General features: G+C 55.3%; 1 protein-coding gene across 2 annotated transcripts; it reads left to right on the top strand.

Annotated features, from left to right (window-relative positions):
- The first annotated feature begins 4,004 nt into the window (after positions 1-4,004).
- Positions 4,005-8,240, top strand: FOXA2 (forkhead box A2). Of its 2 annotated transcripts, XM_012739210.3 has the most exons (3): positions 4,005-4,222; positions 5,194-5,263; positions 6,283-8,240. In XM_012739210.3, exons 2-3 carry the CDS (start codon positions 5,195-5,197, stop codon positions 7,582-7,584), a joined length of 1,371 nt encoding a protein of 456 aa, XP_012594664.1. In that variant the 5' UTR covers positions 4,005-4,222; position 5,194; the 3' UTR covers positions 7,585-8,240. The 2 variants fall into 2 exon arrangements, with proteins under 2 accessions (XP_012594664.1, XP_012594663.1); XM_012739209.3 differs by lacking the exon at positions 4,005-4,222 and having other exon boundaries at positions 5,177-5,263.
- The last annotated feature ends 1,445 nt before the right edge of the window (positions 8,241-9,685 follow it).

Raw genomic sequence — 9,685 nt, 5'->3', positions numbered from 1 at the left:
TTTATCTCTTCCAATTATTTTAATGACCTGCTATAATAGTCCCACATACCAGAAATGTGCTAAAAACGCAAGAATGGTGAACAGGATGTCAAGTATATACCAGAAATAATTTGTCAAACCCCGGACCTGAGTGGGCAGAGCACTGGCTTTCTTCAAAGACCTACACAGACGGGAGTGGAGTCAGCAAATGCTCAACCCAACCACCGAGAATGACCATAAGAGATGAATAATCTATAACTAAAACACAACCTTCCAAGCAACAATCAAATTCTACCTGCATAAAGAAAGTGATCTGTGGGCCAAATTCCTCTTAACACCCTCTAGAAGACAGAGTCTTTCTCCTTCTGCTAAGCAATGTGCAAAGAACACTCTGGGAAGTCGCTACCTGTGGTTGGCATGAGTATTTCTTCTCTTCCTCCCTGAACTCAAAGAAAAGCACAGTCCAGTCTCTGATACCATAAGACCAAATAGTATTTGTTTGTTTTCAGAACTCAAACCCTGCATCAATTTGGATGGTAACTTCTCTGATCTCCTTTCAAGGATGAGAACTGGGTGAATATTTGTACAAGTTATTTTGCCAAAGTTTCCTTAACGTCACACGTAAGTATTCTTATTACATATTTCACCATGCAATAAGAGAATGTAATAATAAAATAATAATGATATAAAATGATACAACCATACTGTAGAAAAATGTAGTTTGAAGGTATAATTCTAATACTCAAACACAATCAAGGTTATTAACATCTTATTTATTTATTTATTATCATTATTTTTTATTTGTGTCCCATCTTTTCCCATGGATCTTGCACAGGAGAGGTATATTGTATGTAGGTACACAGTGTATTAAACTTAAAATGTTGAGTTTCTTCCCCATCCCACTTTTCCCAGCGCTTTCCTATGCTTTTGCAGAAGACTGCAACATGCTGAACCTTTCTTCATTGTTTTACATAAATATCCTTTGATAAGGTGTTCTTAGCTAATTAGCTTTCCAATTGCCCCCTCCATAAACAACTGGTGTTTTGACCATCCAAGAACTATGAAAGCCAGCATGAGAGTATTTGAAGGTGTGCTCCGTGCCAGGCAGACACATTTTGATGGTCTGACTCTTTTGAAATAAATTTCAGAAATAACAACCCACCTACTGAGTGTGAAGTGTTGATTATAACCTTCCACATATGATATGCCTTTTCTTCGTTGAGATGTGAGATGCACCCAGAGGATTCCACCCCGTGAATGAGGTATGTGGGTGAGTCTGACTTTTATCAACTAAAAAGCTTCTTTGAGAGTAAGACTGTACATTTTCACAAGATTATATTGTTACCTTTCCATCTCCTCTGCCTGAATCTCGCCTGCGTATCTGCCTCATAATGCCCTAAACACAGCGGGGAAACTTTGGGCAAGGCCTTTGCTGGATATTTATTCTCTGAAGGGCTGTAGGAATTGGAATATTGATCAGCAGAATGGGACTTTATTATTTTATTCCTTGAGTTATCGCTTAGGGGAGTTGAGATCTGTTTGTGCATCAGCACCCCTTCAGCACCGGCTGGTTTCACTGACAAAGAGAGCTCCAGCGGCGGCTTTGTTAGGGGACCAGGGAGCATCCCAGCAAGGGGAAGGCCTGGGATACCTGGGCGACCTGGGCGTCTTCTTCCTAGGGAGAGCAGAGGAGGCCGGGATTTGAACCCAAAGGGTAAACGCCCTTTGCCGCCGGGGCAGCCTCCAGAATGACAACAGCGCGCTAACCTCAAGCGCAGTCCCAGGTTACAAAGCAGCTTTATTGACTATAGAAGCCGGGCAGGATCTAATAAATCGGAAAGGAAGTGGGGGAGGCCGGCAAAGGACGGCTTCGCAGGTCTCAGCCCGAGGTGAGGTTTAAACTAACGGGGGATGGGGGAAACATCTGTTTGCAGACCGAGTTCCCCGCGAACTTTTTCCTGGAGAGAAACTCCCGGAGCAATTGAACAGCATTCAAGCCTGAGGCTTTCGTGCCAGAACTCTGAAAGGACCTTTAGAAACTGGAGCTCCAGAAAGAACCCGGACTGTGCAGGGGGCGGGGCGGGGGGGGGGAGAAGGGGGGGCGGTAATGCCTTGCGGGGCAAGGAAAGCGAACCCCAGGCTGTTTGCACGTTCCTGCTTCCTTCGCAGCCGGAGGGTGCCCCGTTCCCCGCAGCCTAAAGTGACCTGCAGGCCGTGCCCGCCTTCCCGGGGAGCGGGCGCGCCGGGAGGGTCCCGGACTGGCCACTGGGACCGGCCTCCGGGCGGCGTCACACGCATCCCGACCCTACACGAGCCCTCAGAACCCCTCGAGGCGGGCTGGAGACTGGGTTGGGTTTGCGCAGAACTTAGGGGGGGTTCCATAAAATGCTGAGTCCCAAGAGGCATTTTCAGAGCTGGGAACGGGCCGGCAGAAGGTGTCCGGGGCAGGGAGTTGCGGGGTTGGGAGCGCGAGAGTAAACGAGGACTCGGGCCGGTCCCATGGGCCCGGCGGCCGACAGGGGGCGCCCTGTCACTGTGGAAGCCTATGCCGAGCGGTCGCCTGTGTCCCTGATCCCAGCCACCAGTGGGGCTGGGGCGTAACTGGGGGCTCTCAAGGTCCCCTCCTGAGGAGGGGAGCGCTCCCTCCTCCCGTGCACCCCCTCTTCCCGCTCCTGCTCGCTCCTTTGGGTCGTGGAATAATTTCTGGGATCACATTTTCAGCCAGGAGCAGAAACAGAAAGGGGAGTGGGCACGCGCACTGTGACATCGATAGGCTCGCACACACTGGGACACACAGCACACCTCGCACAGACCAGGGAAACCAGGGTCTTCTTTCGAGTTTTCAGTGCCATGCACACCAGAAAGTTGCTGTTTGTCGTTGTTTCCCGGGTTTGTCTGTTTTGGCATTTCTTTCCCACTAAATGTAAGAAGTGCCCGGTGGGAAGGAGGAAGGGGTTGACGGTGTGTTTTGGGGTGTGAGTGTACGTGTATGTCTGCGTTTCTGCCCTGGCCTGCGCAAAAGACTTTGAAAAATAGCTCCTTTTTTTGAGCTCCAGTGCGGACCCCTCTTTCCCAAGTTCTCTAGAGAGCAGTGAAGTGTTCCCGACCGTGCTCTGGGTGGGTCCCGTGGAAAATGCTGGAATCTGGCTTCTTGGACGCCCCTGCGCATACCTCCAGGTTCACAATGTGCGCTTATACACCTCCAAGCACTTCCTGGACTCAGGGGCCTGCCCTTCTGGGAGCCGGCAGCATTCGGGGTTGAGTGCGCACAGCCTCCGAGGAGATGCGGACCTTGGCTTTGGGGCATCCCGCCCTGGCACCTGCACAGCGGGCTCACCAGTGCCCTCCCTGTGGATTGTCCAAACCATCCGCATTCTGCAGCAAAGGGTACTGCAGCGGCTGTGTCTTGTGTTCAAAACCGTGCAGACCCCAGAGGACTGGGACTAGGGGAGGTGGCTCCCCTGTGTCTCCTGGCTTGCCTTCCAGCCTGACCCTCACCCAGGGCTTCCGTTTTCAGTGCTCAGCTCTGTGCCTGTCACCTCGCCTCTGTCTTCTGCCACCATCACCCCCAATTCTGGACAGGTGGGACGGAAGCCCAGTATTGCCTATATTTTCTTTATCACTGGGACGGAGGGGTCAGGGCTGGATCCCCACGATCCAGCCAGGTTTTCAGAACCAAGAAAGAGCTGCCATATCCAAACATCTGTAATGTCCCCCTCGCCCCAAATCTGGGCTCACTGAGGTCTTGACGGCTAATCCAGGACAGGCGATAATGTTTGAATCCAAGGGCTGGAGGGGAAATAAAAGAGAAGTATATGGTTGATAAAGTTTCTAATTTTTATAAAAGCAGCCCCTCCGGAAGGCAGCGGGGACAGAGACCCTCCTGAAGTCAATTCCACATGCCCCGTTATTGATTTCTTTTTTCCTCCCCGCCAACCCCCGCCCTGTTTGTTTTAGTTACGAAATGCTTTGGGCACCTCGGTTGTGAGTGAAAAGTAACCTTGAAACACTCCGGCCTGAATGTCAGAGTCGAATCGCAGCCTCCAACCGTCGGCGGCAGCCAGCGGCGCTGCGTGCGCCGGGCGCCCGGCCGCCCCTGTGCGTGGCGGGCGGCTGGGCTCCGAGGAGGCCGAACGCCCGGGCGGGCGGAGCGTGCGCCCCGCGCCTTCTCGGGCCGCGCCGGGTCTTAACTCTAACCGGGAGGGGCCCCCCAGGAGCAGCGGCGGCGGCGGGCGAGTTAAAGGTGTGTACACAGTTTTTCTAAATACGACTAAATACGACGGCGCTTTGCAAATTGGCTCTGTCACTGGCTTGTTGTTTTGACAGGGAATGAGCACTGAGAGCGGAGAAACCCGGGATAGATAAATCCGGCTTTAATAAGGCTCTGCGGGGCACGGAGGCCGGACGCGCCCTCCGACAGCCTCACCCGGCACCCAGCGCTATGGCACCGGGCGGGGGCCAGAGCCCGTGCTCCCGAGGGTGGCCTCCTCCCAGGTCCCTCTTTCCACAGGGGACTCCCGTGGACCCGGGAGGGGACTCCCGAGGACCCGGGAGGAAAGGGGGCTCCACCGGGGCGCCCGCGCGCCCTCTAGACCACCGGGTCCGCTCCCGGATCCCGCCCGGGAGTGCGGGGCTGGGCGGCAGCGGGGCGGGCACCGAGGGGCAGGTGCGGGGCGCCGGCCGAGGCTCCTCTCACCTAGGTGTGAGCTGATTATTCAAATGGGCTGCCCGGGGTCTGGGGATTGGAGGCCCGCGCCAGCGCGCCGCGCTATATCACCAGCCGCCCACGTCACTGCGGCACTTGTCCGCTCCGCGGTCCACACCTCCTCCTCCTCCTCCTCCTCCTCTCCCCCCACCCCCGCGCCGCGCGCTTCCCGCCGCCTCGGGGCAGCTCAGCACTGCCAACCTCAGCCTCCACCCGGAGCGCGGCGGCGGCGGGCGCTCCCTCCGGCGGGGCTCCGGGCCCGGCCTCCTCCGCTCCTTGGCCCCCTCCTCCCGCGACCCACCCCTCCCGCCCACTTCCAACTACCGCCTCCGGCCGGCCGAGGGAGAGAGAGAGGGAGTGGAGCCCTGGGAGAGGGAGCGCAAGAGAGGGAGAGAGGGAGGGGACGGTGCCTTGGCTGACTTTTTTTTAAAAGAGGGTGGGGGTGGGGGTGATTGCTGGTCGTTTGTTGTGGCTGTTAAATTTTAAACTGCCATGCACTCGGCTTCCAGTATGCTGGGAGCGGTGAAGATGGAAGGGCACGAGCCGTCCGACTGGAGCAGCTACTATGCCGAGCCCGAGGTAAGCGCTCGCCTTTTCCGGGGGGAAGTGGTGTGGCGGTGGCGTCCGCTCCTTCCCCAACCTCCGGGCCGCTTCCCTGGCTGGCACCCGCCCCCCACCCCCAGCCTTTCTGGGCAGCTCCTATTTCGCCCTCCTTCGACTCAAATGGGTCTCTTTTTTATACGACACACTGTTAGCCTTGAGATAATATTAACTTTGTGATCAAATATTGACTTGCGGCGCCTCCAAATCCTCTTCGTGGCCGAGCCACGCACTATCCTAACAGAGTTATGTTTGGCAGCGCGCGGCTGGGGAGGGGTGGGAGGTCGGCCGGCGAGGGGGTGGGGAGCTGAGGAGAAGGTGGGTAGGAAGGAGTTGGGGGTTGAGGTGGAGGCAGAGTCAAAGACTAGTGGACAAAGAGAAAGAAAGTTTGTGGCTGCAAAGCCCAGCCGCGTGTAGTTCAGTTCGCGTTCTTTCCCTATTCCCCCATTCAGTGCCTCCGACTGTCCCCGAACTCTGCGCAGGCACTGCCTTTCAGTTCCCCTGGGGCCAGGCAGGGGGTCCAGCGGAAAGGCTGGACCCGAGAGACCCTGACACAGTCTCCACTTGAGACTGTCCGGGGCGTCCCGCGCGGTGTCCCGCAGGTTGCTTGCCGGGGCGGGTGGTGGCATCCGGAGGTTCCCAGCCTCCGCGCCAGCCAGCTCAGTATGCTGAGAATTGGAGACACTCTGGGGGATGCATTTGGGGTGCCGGCTTGAGGGGGCTCGAGGGGATACATGTTCTAGAACCTGAGAGAGGTTGCAGAAAGGCTAGGAACAGGCCACATGCCCAGAGCAACAGTCACTCGCCACTTCCCCAAGGGCGATCATGGCTCGCTCTGGATACAGATTCGGTGTCCCAGGACGGGCTCCCAGAGAGGGAAAGGGTTCCCCGGAGGCCTCCCCAGCCAAGGGCCTGGGTTGGCCCAGTGGGTGGGAGGTCTGGGGGTGCTAGAGCCACGGTGCTAACGCTGTCGCCTCCCTCCCCGGGCTTGTCCGCAGAGCTACTCCTCGGTGAGCAACATGAATGCCGGCCTGGGAATGAACGGGATGAACACGTACATGAGCATGTCGGCAGCGGCCATGGGCAGCGGCTCGGGCAACATGAGCGCGGGCTCCATGAACATGTCTTCGTACGTGGGCGCAGGCATGAGCCCGTCTCTGGCGGGCATGTCCCCCGGCGCGGGCGCCATGGCGGGCATGGGCGGCTCGGCCGGGGCGGCTGGAGTAGCGGGCATGGGACCACACCTGAGTCCCAGTCTGAGCCCGCTCGGGGGACAAGCGGCCGGGGCCATGGGCGGCCTGGCCCCCTACGCCAACATGAACTCCATGAGCCCCATGTACGGGCAGGCGGGCCTGAGCCGCGCGCGCGACCCCAAGACGTACCGGCGCAGCTACACGCACGCCAAGCCGCCCTACTCGTACATCTCGCTCATCACCATGGCCATCCAGCAGAGCCCCAACAAGATGCTGACGCTGAGCGAGATCTACCAGTGGATCATGGACCTCTTCCCCTTCTACCGGCAGAACCAGCAGCGCTGGCAGAACTCCATCCGCCACTCGCTCTCCTTCAACGACTGCTTCCTCAAGGTGCCCCGCTCGCCCGACAAGCCCGGCAAGGGCTCTTTCTGGACCCTGCACCCCGACTCGGGCAACATGTTCGAGAATGGCTGCTACCTGCGCCGCCAGAAGCGCTTCAAGTGCGAGAAGCAGCTGGCGCTGAAGGAGGCCGCGGGCGCCGCGGGCGGTGGCAAGAAGTCGGCCTCGGGGTCCCAGGCCTCGCAGGCTCAACTCGGGGAGGCCGGGCCGGCCTCCGAGACTCCGGCGGGCACCGAATCGCCTCACTCGAGCGCCTCCCCGTGCCAGGAGCACAAGCGAGGGGGCCTGGGAGAGCTGAAGGGGACGCCGGCCACGGCGCTGAGCCCCCCGGAGCCCGCGCCCTCGCCCGGGCAGCAGCAACAGGCCGCGGCCCACCTGCTGGGCCCGCCGCACCACCCGGGCCTGCCGCCCGAAGCCCACCTCAAGCCGGAGCACCACTACGCCTTCAACCACCCCTTCTCCATCAACAACCTCATGTCCTCGGAGCAGCAGCACCACCACAGCCACCACCACCACCAGCCCCACAAAATGGACCTCAAGGCCTACGAACAGGTGATGCACTACCCCGGCTACGGTTCCCCCATGCCCGGCAGCTTGGCCATGGGCCCGGTCACGAACAAAACGGGCCTGGACGCCTCGCCCCTGGCCGCAGACACCTCCTACTACCAGGGGGTGTACTCTCGGCCCATTATGAACTCCTCTTAAGAAGACGGCTTCAGGGCCGGCTAGCTCTGGCAGCCCGGGACAAGGACAAGAGAGAGGAAGTGGGGTCGAGACTTTGGACAATGGGTGTTGGAGAGATGCGAGGGAGAAAAATCCATGCCATCCCCAGCCCCAAGACAGCAGTCTCCCCTCGACCTCTGCAGCCCTTTTCTCCCAGACAGAGGGCCATACTGACACCTATCATTCTATATAAGGAGGAAAATGGGAAAAATATAAAGTAAAAAAAAAAAGCCTCCAATTTCCACTACTGTGTAGACTCCTGCTTCTTTAAGCACCTGCAGATTCTGAGTTTTTTGTTGTTGTTCTCCTCCATTGCTGTTGTTGCAGGGAAGTCTTAAAAAAAAAAAACTTTTGTGAGTGACTCGGTGTAAAACCATGTAGTTTTAACAGAACCAGAGGGTTGTACTATTGTTTAAAAAGAGAAAAAATAATAATAATGTAAGGGTCTGTTATAAATGACCAAGAAAAAGAAAAAAAATGCATTCCCAATCTTGACACGGTGAAATCCAGGTCTCGGGTCTGATTAATTTATGGTTTCTGTGTGCTTTATTTATGGCTTATAAATGTGTATTCTGGCTGCAGGAGCCAGAGGTCCACAAATCTATATTAAAGTATTATTGCCGGTTTTATCCCTTGAATCTTTTCTTCAAGATTTTTTTTTCCTTTGCCTCATTTAAAAAAGAAACAGGTCTGGAAATTATTTCAAGAAGGAGAGAAGGACACCCTGGCTGGTGGCTGGTCTTATTATATTTTAGGGGAAAAGGTGTTGTTGTTTTCCTAATATTTTTTTTAATTAAAATTTTCAGATATACAAAAATTGAATGAATTTTATGGTAGGCATATGTGGACCTGCTGCCAAGATTCTACAGTTAACATTTCACTATTCTTGCTTTATCACATATTTTTTCATCTATCCACCTCTCCATTGGTCAATCCATCTGATTTCTTTAACGCACTTCAAAGTAATTTTGAAGACACACTGGTACACTTCCCCCTAAATGCTTCAGCAAGCACATCATTAAACAGAACTCAATCGATATTGTTTATGGTTACTTTTTGAATTTTGAAGTTAAATTTACACACAATGAAACACACAGATCCTAGGTGAACCGCATCAGCAGGAGAAAACCACTCTCCGAATATCTTAATTTTCTACCTGATCTGTTTGAAGGTGCCCTGGTGTTGAGGTCTCTTGGGCCCCAAGGCTGGTTTCTCTGGGGAGAAGCCTGGGTTTTACATATTTTGGCTGTGCTTCTGGTCTTAGGCCTCCCTTCAGGTCAGTGAGCCTAGGTTGGATTTGCAAATTCCTGGTGCAGCACTTTGTGTTTTTATCTCTGCCTCTCTTACCCTCCTGTGGAGCCTCTGTGTGTAGTTCACACCCCTTCCCACCCTCCTTCCTGAAGAAGGTGTTCCGCACTACCGCAGCAGACCTTGCTGGAGTGGTGAGGCACCTGGTCTGGGGAACTATTTAGAAGTCGTTCTACTGGAATTAGTTTTAAATGGGTAGCTCAGGGTGGCAATCCAAATTTCCTTTGTAAAAATAAGGTATATTTGGGGATGAGGAGGTAAGGTGTGTCTGGCACAGCTTGCCAATTGACAGTGACAGTGGCAAGATCCCACTGTCTGCAGATTTGCTCCTTTTTTCTTCTGCCCCCCCCACACACACACATCCCCAAACTCCAGTGTGTTTGCAAAGCCTCCAGTAAGCCCATGAGGTCAGGTTGGCAACTCAGGTTTGCCAGGCCCAGAGGATGAGTGGGTATTTTATGAGCCTGCAAGGGCACTCCAAAAGTATAAAGAAAGCCCCAAAATAAATTCTCACAAATCGTGCTGCCTCTCCCCACAGACGACCTCGCAGCCCTAAAGGGGCAGCCAGCTGCAGTGGAAGTCCAGCCCCAGTGCGCAAAGAGGAGCCCGGTGTTGGCTCTGTCTGGGACATCTGCTGGCCTGCAAGCTGGCCAGGGTAGGAGCCAGTGTCCTCGCAGGCCGGCCAACTTGGGGCCACTCCTGTGCGCAGCTAGCTTGTGGTGGGTAAAATTCCGCAGGCCTCAAGGCCAGGACTTTTTGCCTCAGGTTTCTAAGC

The sequence above is a fragment of the Microcebus murinus genome, chromosome 16 (assembly GCF_040939455.1).
Source record: "Microcebus murinus isolate Inina chromosome 16, M.murinus_Inina_mat1.0, whole genome shotgun sequence".
In the NCBI taxonomy this organism is placed as follows: Eukaryota; Metazoa; Chordata; class Mammalia; order Primates; family Cheirogaleidae; genus Microcebus; species Microcebus murinus.
This window is presented reverse-complemented; position numbering and strand designations above follow the sequence as displayed.